At 42.0% G+C, this 19,579-nt stretch overlaps 1 protein-coding gene across 2 annotated transcripts in view; it reads right to left on the bottom strand.

Annotated features, from left to right (window-relative positions):
* Ptprg (protein tyrosine phosphatase receptor type G) overlaps positions 1 to 19,579 on the bottom strand; it is a 666,884-nt gene that overhangs the window by 3,415 nt on the left and 643,890 nt on the right. For both annotated transcript variants that reach the window (XM_075988580.1, XM_075988581.1), the window contains 9 exons: positions 18,786 to 18,920; positions 16,779 to 16,951; positions 15,093 to 15,228; positions 14,410 to 14,556; positions 11,654 to 11,747; positions 10,747 to 10,823; positions 10,115 to 10,243; positions 5,732 to 5,878; positions 4,886 to 5,028 (listed from right to left, as the gene is read on the bottom strand). In XM_075988580.1, coding sequence (XP_075844695.1) covers positions 4,886 to 5,028; positions 5,732 to 5,878; positions 10,115 to 10,243; positions 10,747 to 10,823; positions 11,654 to 11,747; positions 14,410 to 14,556; positions 15,093 to 15,228; positions 16,779 to 16,951; positions 18,786 to 18,920 — 1,181 coding nt within the window. The remainder of the gene's footprint in view (positions 1 to 4,885; positions 5,029 to 5,731; positions 5,879 to 10,114; positions 10,244 to 10,746; positions 10,824 to 11,653; positions 11,748 to 14,409; positions 14,557 to 15,092; positions 15,229 to 16,778; positions 16,952 to 18,785; positions 18,921 to 19,579) is intronic.

Here is a 19,579-nt window from a genome sequence, read left to right as displayed (position 1 = left end):
TGGTCAAGCTACACAAGTTTGGAATAAAAAAGAAAACCATGTACGGTGGGCTTCTTATAAGTGATATCTGGTTAAGAATGATGGCTTTTTTGTTTGTTTGCTGAAGGTACTGGTGGGGGTAGGAATGCTTGTCATTTTATTCCATTATTTATTATAGATGCTTTTCCACTTATTTTTATCTAGCTGTTCATTTTTTAAAAACCCCTTTGAAAATATCTTGAATTCACCAATACATTTTGGTACTACTTAATTACTGTTACATTGCTAAAATAAAGCTTATTTTCTCATACTATGTAACTCTTCTTATACTAGATTTTGTTGGATGGTATTTACTCATGTTTTTTAAAAATATGTAAGACTAGCATGTACATGGCAATTCTGGTGCTAACACCCTCCTTTTAATTAAGTTTGTGCTCTTCTCGTTGTACGGTTTCGATGTAGCCTCATTGAGAGTTTGGGGGGGGGGGCCAGGCTCTTGGAGGGCTCACTCTCTCCTACTCATGTCTTGGTAATCACTGCTGTGTGGTCTATGTTCTTTCTAGACCACTCCATACATGGAGTTCATCTTCCCAATGAGGTTACAATGTTGTCATCGTCACTTGATGTTGAAGAGGCATATTCAGGTGAAGTAACTGGCCAGCGAGTCTTGCGGTGAGACTATGGCTAAATTTCAACTAGCAAATGTAAGTGGCTTATAAGAGAGATGGGCACATACCATGCATGCATTGTCTACTGCCTACGCTTAAAGTTTATTAACACAATGTTGTACGTAAACAGTCTCAAATCCTCACTTTATTTTCTTTTAAATGTATTTATTTCTAGCTTTTCAATCAGAGTGTGATTGAAAATACACAGAAGTATACTCTCACCAGGGCCTGGCTGGAGCTATCATTTAGCTACACAAACCACCAGCATGTGGACAGTCTTCTATAGGCGGAGACTGCTCTTTCATTTCCCGACTGTTCAGACCCGAATAATCACACAGAAACTGTATTAATTACAACACTGTTCGGTCAATGACTCGGGCTTGTTTCGAGCTAGCTCTAACATCTTGAATTATCCCATTTCTATTAATCTGTGTATCACCATGAGGTTGTGGTTTACTGGTAAGGGTTCTCGGCAGCTGCCTGGCATCTCCTTGACTCCACCTACTCTCTATATCTCTGTTCATATTTCCCACCTTGGCTTTGCTCTGTTAAGCTATTGGCCTAAAGCAGCTTCTTTATTAACCAATGGTAATAAAACATATTCACAGCATAGAGAGGAATCCCACATCAGCCTCCTACCACTTATTCCTACATTTACATATGTAAATTTCAGATGTTTAATTTATAATTTGCTTGTGTAAATAATTTATGAGTGGTAAGAACCTAAAAGAACAAGCTTAAACAGATCATTCTCAGATGCGCTGAAGCTGTAGAAATGGGAGATCTTGTTTCTTCTTATTTATACCTTTTCTAAATTGGTTTCTTCATTATTAGTGTTCACTCCCAGCCTCCCTTTCTCCCTGTCTTGATAACTTGTCATGGTAGAGTCCAGGCTGGTTGTGAACTCCTGATGCTCCTGCCTCTGTCTCCTCAGAACTGGGGCTGTAGAAGTATGTCACCTCTCTGGATATCACCATTGTATCTTCCCTTGGGCCAGGTCTGTTTACTGTTAACTCTTTCTGTCTTTGCTTCCTTTTCATCCTTTCTGTTTTCATCTGAGACTTACCTGTATTTCAGCGGTTTTATCGGTTTTACTTTCCCCCTTGATTTTTAAACTGAAAGCCAAGTTTGTTTCTGAACTTCAATAAATGCAGATTGGGCTATGACATTTTTAGGAGAAGTACAGTTTGATTCTTTTAGAAAGTTAATCTTTGATCATTTGTTATTATCTTTTTCAGTTTCAATCTTGCTTAAGACATACATTATTTATAAATAATTTCACATGTAAGAATTTTAATTTCCCTTAATAGGATTTAAAATCTTATTTAACTGCGGATTTTGAAGATTAATGTTTTGTGGCGAATGCGTGTGGCTCTGTATCTAGTTTCCACATCTGTGTTTCCACAGACTGTCTCTCACGCAGTGCCCCTTGGGTGCACACACGCCTGCGTCAATACTAGGTAAAGCTGTGTTATGCAGGGTCTCTCCAAATGCTATTGCTCAAATGGCTCCTAACTGGTTCAGATTTGGAACTCGACTCTTCGCTGTCTCCAACACTTTGGCTGTTGCTCTTCTTAGGGTTTTATCTCCCTGGGCATCGGCTCTCAGATATGTCAGAGTTCCCAACGAGCTTCTGCTGGATCTAGGTCAGCCTCACCTGTTCTGCCTCCAGTGTCTCTCTTTCACGTTTAATGGCAGCATTGTTCACTTTTAAGGAGTTAATTTTGTTAACTGGCTCATAGCATGTGTTTGTAATTATCTATAAACTCTTCCATTAGCTCTCTAAATATATTATTTCAATATCCATTATGATTACCCCATTTTGGTTTACTCTTTTGGTTTGTTTTGGTTCTTTCTCATTGTGCCGTCTCCTGTTGGATTCTACACTGTACTAAGTTGGCCTTATTTCCAAATAGTATTTTTTTTTAAAAAAACAAACATTTGTACTTGATTTGATTTTATGAAGGAAACAATTTAACATTTATTTAACTGGTCCTAATTAAATGATTAAACTTAGGAGTCCTCTCTTCATTTTCCTAGCTCTTCTTAAAGATTAGCTCAAGCTAGTCAAACAGAACAGCAAGATGACCGTGGTCTGCTCGTGGAGTATGCTGGCCGTTCTGTGGGCTGGCTGTCCTTCTGACCACTGGCCATTCTTTGTCAGAGGTTTTTTTTGAGGGGGGGCGTTGAGACAGTGTTTCTCTGTATAACAGTCCTGGCTATCCTGGAACTCATTTTGTAGACCCAGCTGGCCTTGAACTCACAGAGATCCACCTGCCTCTGCTTCCCAAGAGCTGGGATTAAAGGTGTATGCCACCGTTGCTGGACTACCGCTGGCCTCTCTTAATACAGATGCTGTTTAGTATTTCCATCAAGGACAGGTACCACACATAATGGTGGTTCTAACACCTGGCCTAGGGTACATGGGCCTAGTTTGTGCAAGGCCACCTGTGATGTTCACCCGTGAGGAAAGCCCTTAATGTCACACTTCCCAGAAGTGTGGTTGACCATCTGCAGAATGTGCTGGTACAAAAGTGGCATGAAGCTTGTGGGCGTAACCAAGCACGATCTGCTTTGACTTAAGGTCCACTCCATGAGATGGAGCCTGTACCCAACATTGCTTAGGCTGGCAAGAACCTGAGACTGGATAGGCCAGCGACCTAGGGGGGAAACCAAATACTACTGTTCTGTTAAAGTAATATAGTCCAGTCTTATATAACTAGACCGTGTCTCACAACAACAACAACAACAACAGCAACAGAATCCTTACAAACAAAGCCCAAGAATCACAATCTAAAATCAAATTAAAGTGTGGGAAGCAAATGAGAACAAGAAGCCAGAAAGAACTACAGCACAGCCCCAAAGAGAAAGAGGGAACAGGAGGGACCCCAGTAAAACCAGAGGAAGGCAGTGTGGAACGGCAGTGGCTTTGAGCCCCGGGGCTGGTCTCCTGTGTCTCAATGGACTTGCTCACCCAGGACCCTCCTGAGTGACGCCAGAGCTTGACAGTAGCCCTGGAGATTCTTTGTGTCTTTTCGGCATTTTTTTTTCTGCATTTTCCATCAATAGTGTGGCTGACGCTAGCTGACACGAACTATACATTTCTCTAGGCTGAAAGCCCCTTCCTCCCTACGTCTGTTTTCCCTGAACACAGAGTAAATGCCATAAATTATGTTCTTGGTAATTTAAAAAAATATTTATTCATTTTTATGTGCATTGGTGTTTTGCCTGCATACGCATGTTAGGAACTGGAGTTATAGACAGTAGTGAGCCACCACATGGGCGCTGGGAACTGAACCCAGGTCTTCTGGAAGAACAATCAGTGCTCCCAAACTCTGAGCCATCTCTGCAATCCTGTTCTTGGTCATTCTAAACAGTTATGGGTGTGTTTGCATCAGGAGGAGTAGACACCAGTCAATGTATTTTGTTACAGAATTTCTTACCAGTCTTCAGTCCTTGATCTCAAGACCAAATTATAATAACAGCTAAACTCTCACTTATTTAAGCAATGTAAGCTATTAGGAATTAAAACTAGAAAACGTTACAGCAGAAGCCCGTGCCTGCTACTAATCTTGAGTGACAGTTTGATTACATGTCAAGTAGCTCTGGAAATCTCTATATATTCATGGCAGGCAGTGCACAAGGCAGATGGTCTCTTTGTTTTATATGTATATTGTAACATATAATACATATAACTTAACTTTTGTGATCTGGAAAGACCGTGGAGATACAACCCAAAGGGTTCTCGGACCACACTTTTGAGACTTATTAAATGAAACTAGCTTAGTTACATAAGAAACCAGTTGTTGTTTGAGTCAAGTGTCTGCTCTACAACCATCTCCAGAGATTTTATGTGCTATAGTCATCCTGGGTAGGACAGACCATCCTGGAAATGGAACAGACTTGAGCAGGGGGAATATAGCAAGGTGAGAATGCCACGTGTTACTGTTAGGGTGTGCCTATCCTTGAGTAAGAGCCTGCTGACATTCTGATGAAGAACAGAACTGCAGTAACTTCCCCCTTCTAGAATGCACACTCTAGGGACACTCGGAGCCATGCCAAATTTGACCAATGAAAACACAACCGCAAAGCTGTTGCATATGCACATATGTGTGTGTGTGTGTACCCTACATGAATAACATGGAGTATCAAAGAGAGAGGGAAGTGTTCCCTTTCAACCTCTGTATGACTTCCATAAGAACAGCACCAGGGTCTAATACACATAATCAGATACATACTCGTCATGGACAATAGTGGGGCCATCCCGGGTTAAGGCCTCTTCCTTGATGACGTTGATCAGCTCAAAGGTACTGCTTATGGGGGCATCCGGGTTAGGCCACTTGGGGCACTGAAAGTGCCTAACTTCCAGTACATAGTCATCCTGCAAACAACAAAAGAGAATCATAGCTCCTTTCCTCCAGTAGTTCCCATGTTTGTAACCAAATGGCTGGAGCCTGCTCCCTAGAAAGCATCTATCACAGGAAATGCTAAACAGTATTCAGTTGCCTAAACTGCACGAGACCCACCGGTCATCAAAACACAGCACGCCAGTCAACAGTAGGCAAACAGAACAAAACAAAAACCGTGTAAGAGACGTTTTGCCTACTATTCTAACTTTGACTCATAACAGAAAAGAAAGAAGGGAGGGCTTAGGTATCATTTAAACTGCTGACACACACGAAATGTCTCTTATCCTTCTAGGAAGAGAGCTATTTATTATATGTGAAAATAGTGTTTATTAAGGTGTTGCGTTGTCTTCTTTACACATTGCGAGGCTATGGTTCTGATGTCAAAGCAAGCAGCATTTCTCTGCTGTATTGAATATTATCTTATACACTGTCTTTATCATTAAGCCCGAAGACCTCCTTGTGTGCACGCTGAACCAGAGTCTGCTGCATCTCATCTACCCAATTGGAAAAGGCAAATATTTGAAGGAAGGAAAAACAGGCACATATTTAAAGTTAGTCTTACTCAAACAGCTGAGCCTCTCTCAAAGGTAGCAAAATCACTTTAGTATATTATTACTTAAAAGAGGATATGGGGCGCACATTGGGCAATTGCCGAGGAAATGTGGGTGAAGTTACCTGCGTAGCTTCAAGGATAAAGTCATGGATGATAATCTGTTCTTCGTTAGAGAGGCACAGCCTGTCTTTGCTGATAAGGGTGACAGTGAAGGCCTCACAGTTCATGGATTCTTCTCGACTTGGCCAGTACACAAACTCGTCCTCGGCCTTTGGGGACCAGGAAAATAAATTATCTTACCGTGTTATCAAATATTTGCTTCTCAGTTTTCTTGCAAACCGGCCCATCATGTTTGCCATCTTCCAAACCACTCAACTTACCTTTTAAATTGATTTTATAGAATTAATCCTCCATCTGGCCGGTATCAATGTTACTGCCGTCTATCACAAATCGCACTTTGGTAATAGCCATTTCATAGCGTCGTTCTCTCATCATAGCAACCCCAACTCTGCTCTGCAGAGGGGGCACAACCCCTTGGTGACAAGTGCTCTCAGCGTATGACAGACATGGCCAAACCACTACAGTGCATTTAGTTTTGTTATTCTACAATCGCTTTCATATACACTTGATGTTACATCATTAGTAATGATGTTTAAAACGTAAGTTTTGTGTATTTTTGAAATATAATACATATTATAGAAGAGATAGTAAAGTTTACCAAAGTCAAGTAAATTAACAGATTATCAATTTTCATATATATATATACATTTATATGCAAAATATATATGTAAAAATATATTATGTATTACTTTTGTGGCAACAGCTATAATATCATTTACCATAAATGCTAAGTATAATACAATTTTATTTTTATAATTCTTAGAAAGTACATGAACTCTAGATGTCTTCATTCCACAGAAATCTGTAGTTTGTGTCCCTCAACCTATCCCTACCCCTGATTACCATCTTATTAGCTCCATATCTTTTGTGCTTTCTTAGTAGGACTATAGAATGTTTTCTTCCTGTGTAGGAAGCCTGTGTAGGCTTGTTTAACTTAGCTCAGTGTTCTCTGAGCTCAATCTATTATAAAAACTTGACCTCACTCTTTCCCAGGGCCAGAAAACGTGCTTCTGTATAGACACTGAGGTTGTTTCTCTATTTTGACTGTGGTGTACAACGCTACAGAAAACACTGGGGTACAGACATGATGCTTATCTTTTTGGCGGGAGTATGTGCCCAGCAGGTGTTTTATATTTCTTTAGTAACTTGAATAGCGTTTTCTGTACGGTTGTATTAGTCTATAGTCCAATGTATAATGAGTTGTCTTTCTTTCCTTTTTCTTTAAAGACAGATATAGACCTTAAACATGCTGTAGACTAGGCATTTAACTTGCATTCATTTTTCTACCTCTGCCTTCCCAGTGCTGGGTTTACAGCCATGTTGTACGACACCAGCAAAAGTTACTAATCTTCCTTACCAACATTTGCTATTCATTGTTTTTTTTAAGTCACCCCATTTGATAGGAGGTGGCATTTTATACGAGAATTGATAATAACACTGAGTATCTTTGTACATACCTGCTTATCATTTATGTCATACTTGAAAACATATTTTTGCCCACTTTTTAGAGTTCTTTATAAGTTCTGGGTGATAGCCACTAGATATGGGATGTGTACCATCTGTCTTGACAAATGAAGACACACTCAGAGATGTCCATAGACTGTCTAAATCACGCTGCTGATAAAGGGTACGAGACTGCACCTTTTGGATAGGAGGCTGTGCACACACAGCAGGCAGGCCCTTGGTAAAAGGCATCTTTTATCAGACAAGCTACCCTGGTGGTGTCAGATTCAAGAGAGGGTAACACAGAAGCCGTTCAGCTCTGGAACATGCAAGCTTTACGTGTTCATCTATTTTAAGTTTAAAAATAGAAATTCGGGCTTGGTACTTGACTTCTATCCCTGAAAATGATGGCTTCCTAAGAAAACCCTAATGGAGGAGACCATGGAATGAGATTACGAGGCTTTATCCTCTTCCTCTTTCTAATGCGCTCAACTGAGAAACTCCCACTTGCCTGCAGGAAGGAGGTTTGCATGGGTATCTTACTAAGAATGCCTACTTACTATCCCAGAAGTCAGGGGTAAGATTCACAACCAAGAAGACTTTGTTTGGGCTCACATTGATGCATCAGAAATGAGCCAGCAGTCCAGTGAGACTTATCACCCCTTCAAGCTTCAATATAGATTATTGCCAAGTACATTCTTATTTTTAAAGCTCAGCATAAGGGGAAGCAGATTAGCAATTGGGTTTAGTCTATACAAAAGAAGTCTGGAACAACCGTGAGTTTTCTTATGCTTTGTTCGTGGAAATGGAAGTATGACTCTGTAAACGGATTCAGGATATATAGTTAAGATGAACAAAAACATCAGAATCCAACCACTATGCGGAGATTAATTTATTAGTATTCTATTTCCCCATGCCTTCATACCTCTGAAAAAACAAGCCTGTACTCTCAAAAGACAGAATAGGAATAACTGATATAGTTTGTTTAAAGGTGTCAAAGAGATCAAAGGCAGGAAAAAAACTCCCAAATACAGACATTGAATTAGGAGTAATTAGTCATTTTGAGAGATTGAACAATTAAATTCACCTTTGCCCAGAGGGAACTTGAGCTTGCTACACAGCACCAAGGCTGACCTTGAACTCCTGGTCTTCCCAGTCTCTCGCTCCCCAAGTACTGAGACTACAGGCATATGTCACAGACAGTTTTATGTGGTACTGGGGATTAAACCCAGGCTGCAAACATGCTAGGCAAGCACTCTATCAACTGAACTCCAGTCCCAGATCCAAGAGTGACTTCTTATTTCAACAGACGTGTGTGTGTGTGTGTGTGTGTGTGTGTGTGTGTGTGTGTATACTTATATATACACTATCTGTTAATTTGAGACAAATTCCTTAACAATGGCAATTCAGTATCCAGTAGTAATGTAACTATTTTTTTCTGGATTTTTGGCTGCTCTACCCCCAGTAATGGCTACCATGAAAGATGTTTATTGATCACCTGGCATTTTTTTAACTGACAACTTCCTGGCTTCCTCCATCAATGGCCAACTTTGGGCCCCAAAGGAAAATCCCACCTCCTTCTCTACCCCTCCCTTCTGTCCTGTACCTACCCCAGCTTGTAAGATCAAGACAGGCCAACTCCCACAGAGACCCTTTCCGCAGGTTCCCCTCTAAATAAAGACCCGCAGAGTCTTACACTGCTTGCTCTGTTGTTCATCATTCCTTCTCACTGATACATTTATTTATTTATTATTAAATCTTTTATCAGATAGCACCTCATGGAGTACAGGCTAGACTTTGTAGCTGATGGTAACCTTGAAGTCTTGATCTATCTGTTTCAATATCGCAAGTTCTAGAGATTACCTAGATATAAATATAATACTATCTAGATATAATAACTATAAAGATATGAACATCTAGATATAAAAGTATAAGATTATCTAGATATAAAGGAATTGATAATATTGTTTTTTAATTAGATTAGTGACTTATAAGTCAATTAAAATTGGAGTGCTATAGAATTCTAGTGATAGTAAAAACACAACAAAATGATGTCAACTTCAGGTAGTCTTGTAGCCTGGCTGAAGAGAGATCCTGAGATGCCATTGTCCACATCAGTCATTGGATTCTATCTGGTCAACATGGTTCTCTTTGTTGGGTCTAACTGTTCCCTAGCTTTCCCACACAAATGAGCCCTGGGAGGAATCTTGGTGGTGAGTGGCCTCTGTTAACTGACTAGAACAAAATACTGACTCACCCAGGAAATGAACGTTTCAACTCTAAATGCCTTCCATTTCCATAGGCCAACCAGAATGGGCCACTCTGACAGCTAATCTGAACACTTGGACTTCGGTTTTCAGCTTAAAGCTTCTCAACCTCGCTGCCATCCTGTCCGACAGAAGCAGCCTTGGGTTCTGAAGCTAGAGCATAGATGTTCCTATTGGCTGGGCAAATGGCCAAATATTGTCATTCAGGCTAGGGGTGCTCTGATGTGGTACGACGGGACCAACAGCAAAATGATTAGAAGCACGCACTTTGAACAGGCAGATGACTTAGGGACAAATTCGCGTTGAATTATCATTGCATGCTCTTGGACAGGGTCACTTCTTCAGTTTCTCCAGCTATTAAATAACTTAATTCATGCAAGGTAAACATAGTCACATATACCATACATGAAGTAAGTTACCCATTTTCTGAAAGTACCATGCACTGGCTAAGAAGTCAGTATGAAGTCATACGAAGGAGTTTCCTAAAAGGATATTTTCAAAGCCTTTATCCAGTACCGCGTTGTTGAAGAGCAGTACAAACTGCACGGGGGAATCGAGACTGAGGGGCAGTCCTTTAGCACACACAGACACAGCAGCCCACGGCAAGGTATGACAGTAACGCATGTTTGTGGCTTCGTGGGCTCGCTGGCGGGCAGCAGATGTGTCCCTACTCACCAGGCTCTGGTTGTCTGGCAGCATGACGATGATCTGTGCGTTGTGATCCCAAATCATCCTCCAGAAATCTTTCGTCGTGTGCGGCAGAGGGTGCTGGGTTATAATGAATTCATTGCTTCTGTAGTAGCCCTTCGGTGAGGGAGAGGGAGGAGCAGTGACTACGGATGTTATCGCTAGCACTTTGGGGTGGTAAAATACGTTCATGCAACAAGGCAGCATTATTTTGGCTACACTAAAAAAACGGAGAGAGGCATTCGGTCCGTGTGGCTAATTTTAAGTTGTACTTCTGTGAATATTATGCAGACAATTTTCTCTCCACATGCAATTCACTTCCAAGCTGCCCCTGCTGTTTTTACTTAACAGCAATTTCAACATGTATTTAAAGGCTAGTTGGGCGAATTAACAATAAAATTAATTCCTTAAGAAGCCTTTTGCTTAATTTAGATTTTTTTTTGTATTCCCACCCTTTAGGCATCTTTTATTAAAAGTTCCAAGCACAGAAATTTCTGTACTTTTGATGTTACACATTGAGAAATTACTTGGAAAAATGAACTCAGTCCCAGGGGTGGTATGTACTCCTTCATCGTAAATACAGCCAATTAAGCTGAAAGGTGTTAACGGTTGACTCTCACCATGATGTAAGAAGCATTAATGTAATCTGTTCCTTTCATTCCGGGCAACGGTGCAAGTCCCACTCGAGCGCGCTCGGCTTATCATATGGAAAGAAACAATAACACCACATTTGCCTGATTGTTCAAAGGAAACCACAATTCTTCCTAGGTGCTACTCTGGTGAATGGCATGACTCCCGGGCTCCTTGCTATGACTGATGTATTTAAACACGCTTAAGTGTTATCTGGTAAGGAGGGTATAAAATGAAAATTTCCCTGGGGACACGGGTCACACACTATAGGATAAGAATTGAACTGTAGGAAAGGCTTTCATAGCCTATTAGGGCATAAACATGGAAAAGCGGTTCAGATAACCTGACCCTGGATTTTTATGCTGCTACAGCGTCGCCAATATACTGTACTTTGCTCTTCTCTGTCAACATCTCGGTGTCCTTCTCTGCATGAAGGGTGTAGAGAGCAGTGACCCTTTTCAATAGAGATACCAATATTCAATATTCATTATCCAATGATCAACAAATGCCAGTGTTTATGGGGTTTACAAAGTATTCCCTGCTAAGTCCTAGTTAGGTATACAAGCGTCACCAAAGACCAACAGGGCCCAGCTCTCAATAGCTAATTTAATGATACAGTTCTAATGAGTCCAATTAGTGCTAATTAATCAAAGACCCAAAGTCTTAATGCCACAGGGATGCTAGCTTTATCATCACTCTCTCAAGTTGAAATATGGTGGCATTTTGAGGCAAATCAAAACTAGGTTTCATGTCAGATAGGTCAAGCGACCTGCCCGTGTCTAAAGTCACTGCTTCTACATGCCTTTCATTGGACTGACAACACCACGTCTTCCACAATACGTGAATCTAGTTTTAAAATGTCCACTCACTGAACGAACCGCAAAGCTAAAGTCTCACCTGGGACGACGGAAGAGTTCCTGTTCTTCTCCTTGTTACACTCTTTCTGGGCACTGAAGCACTCCACGTATTTTGCATTACACTGAGTGATGAGCTGGGAAGGAGCAGCATTTTGGGCGTTAGTCCAAGGGACAATCGCTAGTGCCTGCTTGAAACTTTGGAAGACTATATCAACCACCATCCAGACTATTAGGCAATAAGAATATTTTTGTGCCCCAAAGAACATTCATGTTTCACTCATGGGCCTTCTCTTGCTGGCTTGAGTGGAGTGTGTCCTTAACTTGTGTCTGATGGCAGACCCTAGGGGTCAGGAATGAAGGTACCATGCATGGGGTATTTACTGAACACTGTGACTTTTCTGTCGATGGCACTGCTATTGGGAATTTTGTCTACAATTTTTCAATAGCATATACGAGTCAAATCTATACTGTAATATTAATTAATTTAAGATATAATCATACCGCTTGAAGATAAAGACCTGGACAGATTCTCTGCACATTTCTGTTGATGGCAGGCTTTTAACCTTACACCACAGAAGTGTTTTGCTTCTGGGGCTGGAGAGATGGCTCAGAGGTTAAGAGCGTTGCCTGCTCTTCCAAAGGTCCTAAGTTCAATTCCCAGCAACCACATGGTGGCTCACAACCATCTGTGACAGGGTCTGGTGCCCTCTTGTGGCCTGCGGTCATACACACAGACAGACTATTGTATACATAATGAATAAATAAATATTTAAAAAAAAAGAAGTGTTTTGCTTCCAGTTTATGTAACTAGGCTGAGCAGCTTTCTGTGTTCTGTTTTAGTTTTACAAATCTTTGACATTTTAATACATGTCTATAATATATTTTAGTCATTTTCACCCCCTACAACCCTCTTACCATCCTCCTGGTGCTGTTGAATCTTTTTTTTGTGTCACAACAAATTCCCCTACTGGTGTGTTTAATTGGTGTTTCTTGCACAAGCATGAGTGGAAGGTTATTTAAGCTTCACCAGTGATTATGCCACTGAAGAAAACATCAGAGCTGTTAAGTGTATGTATTACATGGCGTTACATTGTATTAATACAACATTACCATTGTATTACATGGTGTGATCAGCAGAAAGGAGAGCAGGCATTCTATCTGTATGAAACACATGAGGACAATCTCTCCAGGTGCTTTACTGCCACTGTACTGGGCCATAGATGGTCTTTTCATTTTTTGAGTTTCTGCAAAGGGCTAGTGTCTTGAAAGAGCCAACTGCCTGGCTTCTTTCCAAGTTTTGAAAGTTTCTTCTGTGAGATCTTTTAAAAGTGTACACAAAGAAACACAGATCAAGAGCTAATGTTTGGGAGCAGCCTGTCTGTTACTTGTGTATCTTTTAGCACATATAATTAGATATCTTAGGGACAGAAATCATGGCATGATGGTATTTTTACATATCTTTTTGTGCATGAAACAATTATTTCATGGTATGGAATTTCTTTTTATGACATCATGGAGGCAATCACAAAGGTTTAGATTTTGAAGCATTTTGGAGTTTAGATTCTTAATGTAGGGAGGCTTATTATTCTCTGATTCTATTTTCTGGCCCTTATGTAAATAGGTTTTCATTTGTGTCAAGATAGACAAAATGAGATGAATTTGTTCCCCCTTTGTTTTCACATTCAAACTTTCCCTAAACTCTGAAATCGTCAAATATACCAGAAATGAAAAACAAAGGAAAATTTTAAAAATAACTTTGGTATGCCATGTTTTGTGATACCCAGTTTTCACATTTAAACGAACACGGTGCCGTCTAATCACCTGAAGTGGTTTCACAGTTGTTAGGCTGTTTAGAGGAGAACAGGAAATTTGAAATTGGTGTTGTGATTGAACTCAGTAAAAATTGATTTGTTTTTCATTTCATACCACTTCGTATAATTCGTTTGGCTGTCTCATTTCTCCAGCGGAGATTCCAATGAGGGTTTCAGAGTCTAGGGCAAGTTTTTCCTGTGAAAACCTGAACTGAAGCCATTCCTTCCATTCTGCTATGGAGTGAGGAGAGTGTGTGCAGACATTGTGCAAAAACTAGAAAGGCAGGGAGGTGCTAGGAAAGGGGGAAGCACTCAGGCGATGGGAAGACCGTGTTGGAAAGAGACAGTTAATGACTTCAGTAGTCTCATTCCTTTTAAACTACCCACGAGTCTCAACAAGCACTGGGCCTTGTGTTCCATTACAATGAGTGAAGCTTATCTAGACTATGTAGCAACTCCTTTAAGTTTCCTGATGACCTTCTGATTTTCTAAAGACACCTATTTTGATCACAATATGTACCCAGATAGTCACTCCCCTCCTCTTTCTCTTTCTGATAGGTTCTCACTCTACAGTACCAGCTGATCTTGAACTTGTGGTCCTCCTGCCTCGGCCTGAGCGCTCAGATTACAGGCATGTGCTACCACTCCCGGCTCACACAACCATTCTCAATAAAAGTACTACTGAATACTTCTGAGTATTCAGAAAAAAAAAAACTGACTGGAAGTCTTAGGTCAACGGGCTAGAGGATGGTGTCTACATTCAGATAAAGTCATCAATGGCTCAGAAGAAGATAAAGCGCTGTACCACATCTGCTTGAACATCAGCACACACACACACACGTTCCAAACTTCCTTTCACATTACACTACAGAGTGAAACAGTAATCTATTTCAGCATCTACATGGATATAAAGAAGACAGAACCCAAATTCAGGGCATTTTCCACTAATTCCTGTCTTTACTAAAGGCACCGTGCAGAGCCCCACCTTGAACTGCTTTTCCAGCCGCGTCCTCCCTCCTACTCCCGGAATGAGGATGCTGTTCACGTAGCTGTGCAGCTGATTTGAAGACACTTCCGTCTCCTTTCCAAGAATGGCTTCCAACAAGGCATCATGGATGAAAATGTACTGCTCCTGCAAGGACGAGGTGTGGCCGTCACGGAGGGGATCTGCTCGGGGACAGCTACCACTTCTAAGGTTGACTTGAGCCCAACACTTCCCTGAACAGGAACCTACGGTGCATTTCTCTGCTGTTGTCGCTAGATGGTGACCCCAATATTCGCTTGCTGATAAGCTGTCATTTACTATGGAGTAGAGACCCACGTTGAGTTTAGCTCTGTATTTCTCCACCCTGTCTAGACCAGGTGGTGTGATAATTAGCACACAGCTGCAAACACATGTTCACTAAAGGGCTCAAGATGCAACTTTTCCCACGTGTTTGCCAGAGAGTAAACTTAACTCCCTGGGATCGGGAGCATGACTTGACCTAACTGAAGTTGACCCGGGTGTCTAGACAGTAAGACAGTGAGGGAAAGCTGTGATTCAGAAAGAGCGTCATCTCCAGAAATCTCAAGCACAAGCCCGTGTATTCCTTCAAGTTCTAAGGGAATGCACCTTTCTCTTCAGCTAGCGCTAACCTGTGCTGGGATGTCCTGACCGCCACTCCTTACCTCCGTCTGGACGAGGTAGTTACGCTGTGTCCTGATGTGCTTCAGGAATCCCAGGACGTTGACTGTACTTTTGTCTTTTATCTGCTGCAGCATGCTGTCTATGACAATGTAGGTGCCTGTCCTGCCCACGCCGGCGCTGGAAGAGACGAAGGCACTCAGTCGGCGTTTTCAACCATTGACCAAAAGATAAAAAACGTAAAAGCTCCCATGCTAAGAAATAGCCCGTTTTCCTGATCGCCTACTAGAAATGACCTAGACTATTCTATTCATATAGATATCGCCTGAACACTTTGCGCCATCTAGCCTCAATGAAGAACACAGAATGCTTTTTACTCTACGAGGACAATTGAGACACAGGGGCCATCTCAGCTTTCCTTGCAGTTCTAAGGGAGGAACGGAGCTGGAGGTACTGGACAGCAGCCATCTTCACCCACGAAGCAGTCAGCTGAGGCCTAGGCAGGTAGGTCCTATGGCTCTTACTGAACCTGGGAACTTACCCTTTGACTAAAATCCCTTTTGCGTACAACCTTCTCTGCCTGCCTCTGCTTCACGCAACTAATGTCAGTAGCAGAAAACTCTATGATGGAGTATTTTCCTTTTAGAAAAGGTCAATGCTATGCCCAGAAAATCTGGCTTCCTGTAGTTATTTTTCCTAATTCATATTTTAAAAGAGAGCCAAGAAGTTTTGGAATCTGTAGTACCAAATAGCAAGCTTGTTTTGGGAGGATGCCTCCAGGAGGTTCCTCATTGAGCACAATACCCAGGCAGTTTGGCAGACTGTTTTTCATTGGTAGTTGCAAAATGGGTTAGCAAAAAGGTAGCGTTCTCATAAGGCTTTAAACGCGGATGTGTCTCAGCTCCTGAAAATGTCTTGTTTTGTTAAAGCATATTATAAGAACAGCCCCACAGAAATGCTTAGCAAACGCTGTGAAGCTATGCAATGTTAGCCACAGAATAAGTAACTTGAACACTAAAACAGAGGAGGCCATGGCTGCACTTTTATGAACACACGAAATAGGCAGTGAAGACATTTAAACAACCATCCAAAGTTGTTTTAGTTTGTTCAGAGAAAACACAATTTTTTTCAAGAGTTTTTGTTCAGAAAAATTCTAGCTTGTTCAGAGAGAAGACAATTTTTTTAAGAGTTTTGTTTAGAGAAAATATGAACTTTCTCAAGCGTTTTTGTAAGAGGTCATTTAGGTAGCACATATAAGTTAGAAAATTGAAAGACCCTAAATACATGCTATGGAACCTTCTCATTTATATTCCAATCTTCCTAGGTGGAGCCCACAGTTTCCCCACAGTTGTAGGAGCTTACCAAGAACATTTCAGAAAAACTAGATATTAAATCGGTCAGTTTTCCCTCAAAGCTACACAGTTCTTTTTTTGACTTCCTTTTCAGGTGATGCTTCCATGTGACGAAATTATAGTTATTCATAATTGCACCGTGCTTCCCCTCTGCCGTGTTCATAGAGGACATGGGCCACACGAACTCTCTCTATGCTTTGTTTGAGCACAGGTGGAATCCCCAGGGCTCCAATCCCCAGCTTCATCTCACCCTGCACACTGGCCCTGTCTGCACTGCACCAGCACGTGGCCCACATCCCCACTCTGCACGCTGGCCCTACCTGCAATGTACCAGTATAGGCCCACACCCCCAGCTTCATCTCTCCATGCTGGCCCTACCTGCAGTGCACCAGCACGGGGCCCATGTCTGGTACCCGCGCCGCTGATGATCTCCGCACAAAGGTCAGGACCGGGAGGGTGTACTCAGGGACTCCCATGTCAGGCCACTGTGTGTAGTGGTACTGAATCACCGTCCTCTCGTTCTGACGACCCTTGGGGTTCCCCTTCTGGCCCTGGAGGAAAGTATAAAAAGACACCTTGAAGCTTGAGGGTTGTTAGCTCCTGGATGAGAATAGTACAAAGCTGTCAGGAAACATGACCTCAGTTCTCAAATTATTTCCTGTTTGTGACCGACTTCCATGTTGCATGGCCACATCCACAGCGCTCAGAAGAGAAGAATAAAATCGCTCCGAGAATGAACGTTGAACAACATCAGGCTTTTGGACTTAGACAATACAGAGCACTTTGAACTCTCCCACAAAGCCTGCTTTTCCCGACTTGCTGCCTAATGGTCTGCTTTGCTTCCATCTGCCATTCCCATTTCTTCCTTACACTCAGTCTGGATACCCTGAGCCAGGGTTCCTTACTGCCACCCACTCTCCAAGAATTGAGGGAAAGCCGGAAATGTTGCTAGAACCTGGCGCTCTAGAGCCTGGGGCCCAGCCTCGCTTCTCTGTCACTCTCACAGGTGACTTCTACTGAGTGGGTTTCCATCTAGGAGCCAACTTTTTCTAATCTCACAATCCAAGCGGACGACCTGCTAGGCACTGGTCCAACACAGAGCACCCCGAGTTCCTATTGCTTTCTCTCACTTAAGCTATTATCAAAGCAGGGTAACTGGGCCTGTTTAAGTACGTGATGGACGCCTTGGATCTCTCTAAATTTTAGAATGATTATTGACTGGCTTGAATCACCCAGAAGCTCAACAATAAAGACCATATACGGCTGCTGATTTAAAACAGTGCCTAGCGCTAATCATAGCCACACTGAGGAAGGGCTGCTAACCCTGGGCTATCCATGGGCTTTAGAGCTGCCTAAATGTGGGTTTTCTTAGGACTACATTCTCTGAGATGCCAATGGAAATCAAACAGCACTGCTTCAGACAACTGTCAGACTCAAGACTGCGTTGCAACTGTACTTTCTCACTGAGCTGCTATTTAGATTCCAAAATATTGCTGTGGCGACTCTTGTTGTGACAGGGGATTTGTGGGGGAAAGAAACTGAGATAACTTGAAAGCAGTATTTCCACATTGTGATTCTTGGAATACTACGAGTTCATAGAAAAAGATGGTATGGGTAAGTCACATGACCAAACACGAACTCAAACATGATGGTCACTTGTGTTCACTGTCCCTTCCTAAAAGCGGATACATATTATGTAGCAGGCTCTTTCCATTCTTCATGAACAGCAGAGGATGAGTTTTAAACACCCGTCTTACAGGACTAGAATTCCTTGGGATACAGTTTGGGAAACACTGCAGTGAAGTTGTCAGGAAACAGCAACCAATGGACAGGTACCATGGGACGTGCTGTATTCTCGACTTCCGATGACACAAAGCCAGGTTTGTGAAGACAGAGGAGCCAGCCAGAGCCCCTAACGGGTCTCATGCACTTTGCCAACACCTTTCACGTGACACACAGACATTGGGCAAAGAGGTACAGGGCCACAGAGCTCAGTGGGTAGAGCCCTGGGTCACATCCCTAGCACTAGGTAAACCTAGTAGTGTAGCAGAAGTTTGGAATCCAGTGCTCAGAGGTGTAGATGGGAGGATTCACTCAAGGATCTCAGTTATACAGCCACTTTGAGGCCAGGCTGAGCTCTACTTATTTTTGAGACCCTGCCAGAAAGAAAGAAAGGAAGGAAGGAAGGAAGGAAGGAAGGAAGGAAGGAAGGAAGGAAGGAAGGAAGGAAGAAAAAGGAAGGAAGAGAAAGAAAGAAAGAAAGAAAGAAAGAAAGAAAGAAAGAAAGAAAGAAAGAGAAAAAAGTTGTGAAAAATGTCCTAAAAGCTTGGATTCGCCTTTGGTGTGCAGGCGTCTCCAGACAGCTCGCCCAGCATGCACACGCACCTTTTTCACTTTTGCGTTTCTGACCGAAAAACGCCGGACAGTATAGCAGGCGTGTACTTTTGTGCTCTTCAGAGTGACAATGATGTTGCCATACTCCTCGCTGTTCTCCATCGGCCAATACTGATCACATTTTCTCTGCAAAAAGGAAAAAATGGAGGATTTTCAAACAACAGTATTAAGACACAGATAATAATATTCAAATTTTTTTAAACTAAAAAAATAAAAGTGTAGGCCGAAATGCTTAAAGGTTAGTGTGACCTCTGAAGAAGTTCATGACTTGGGATAAGTTTGTGCAACATTATCTGAGAAATGGGCCAGTAAATATGATCAGCACACACGAGAGAGAGAGAGAGAAAGAGAGAGAGAGAGAGAGATTGATTATGAGGGAACCTTGTACAAAGTATGAGTAAACTGTGATACAGAATAGTTTTAAGTGCCATCTGGGCTGGGCTTACAGAAGCCAGGCTGGAAATCTGTTACAAGATTGGGTCACCAGCAAACCTGGGACTCCAAAGTCAAGGGTCCTGAGACACCCGATCAGCACCATCTCCACAAACTAAGAATATAGCGCATTCAACTACACTTTTCATGATGGTCATCACGTTAGCCTCTGTTTTCCTGAGTGTCTTTCTCACACCAAGCATTTCCCAACATCTCTGGTTTCTGCTATCTCTTATTCTGTACATTCTTTCTCTTGCTAAACTGTTTCTCATCTCAAACGGGGGTGTCTATAAAATTTCCACACTACACCATTTGTCACTGCACCACTAAAACACGCCTGTGTAGCTCTACAA

This window comes from Microtus pennsylvanicus, chromosome 10 (assembly GCF_037038515.1).
Source record: "Microtus pennsylvanicus isolate mMicPen1 chromosome 10, mMicPen1.hap1, whole genome shotgun sequence".
Lineage (NCBI taxonomy): Eukaryota > Metazoa > Chordata > Mammalia > Rodentia > Cricetidae > Microtus > Microtus pennsylvanicus.
This window is presented reverse-complemented; position numbering and strand designations above follow the sequence as displayed.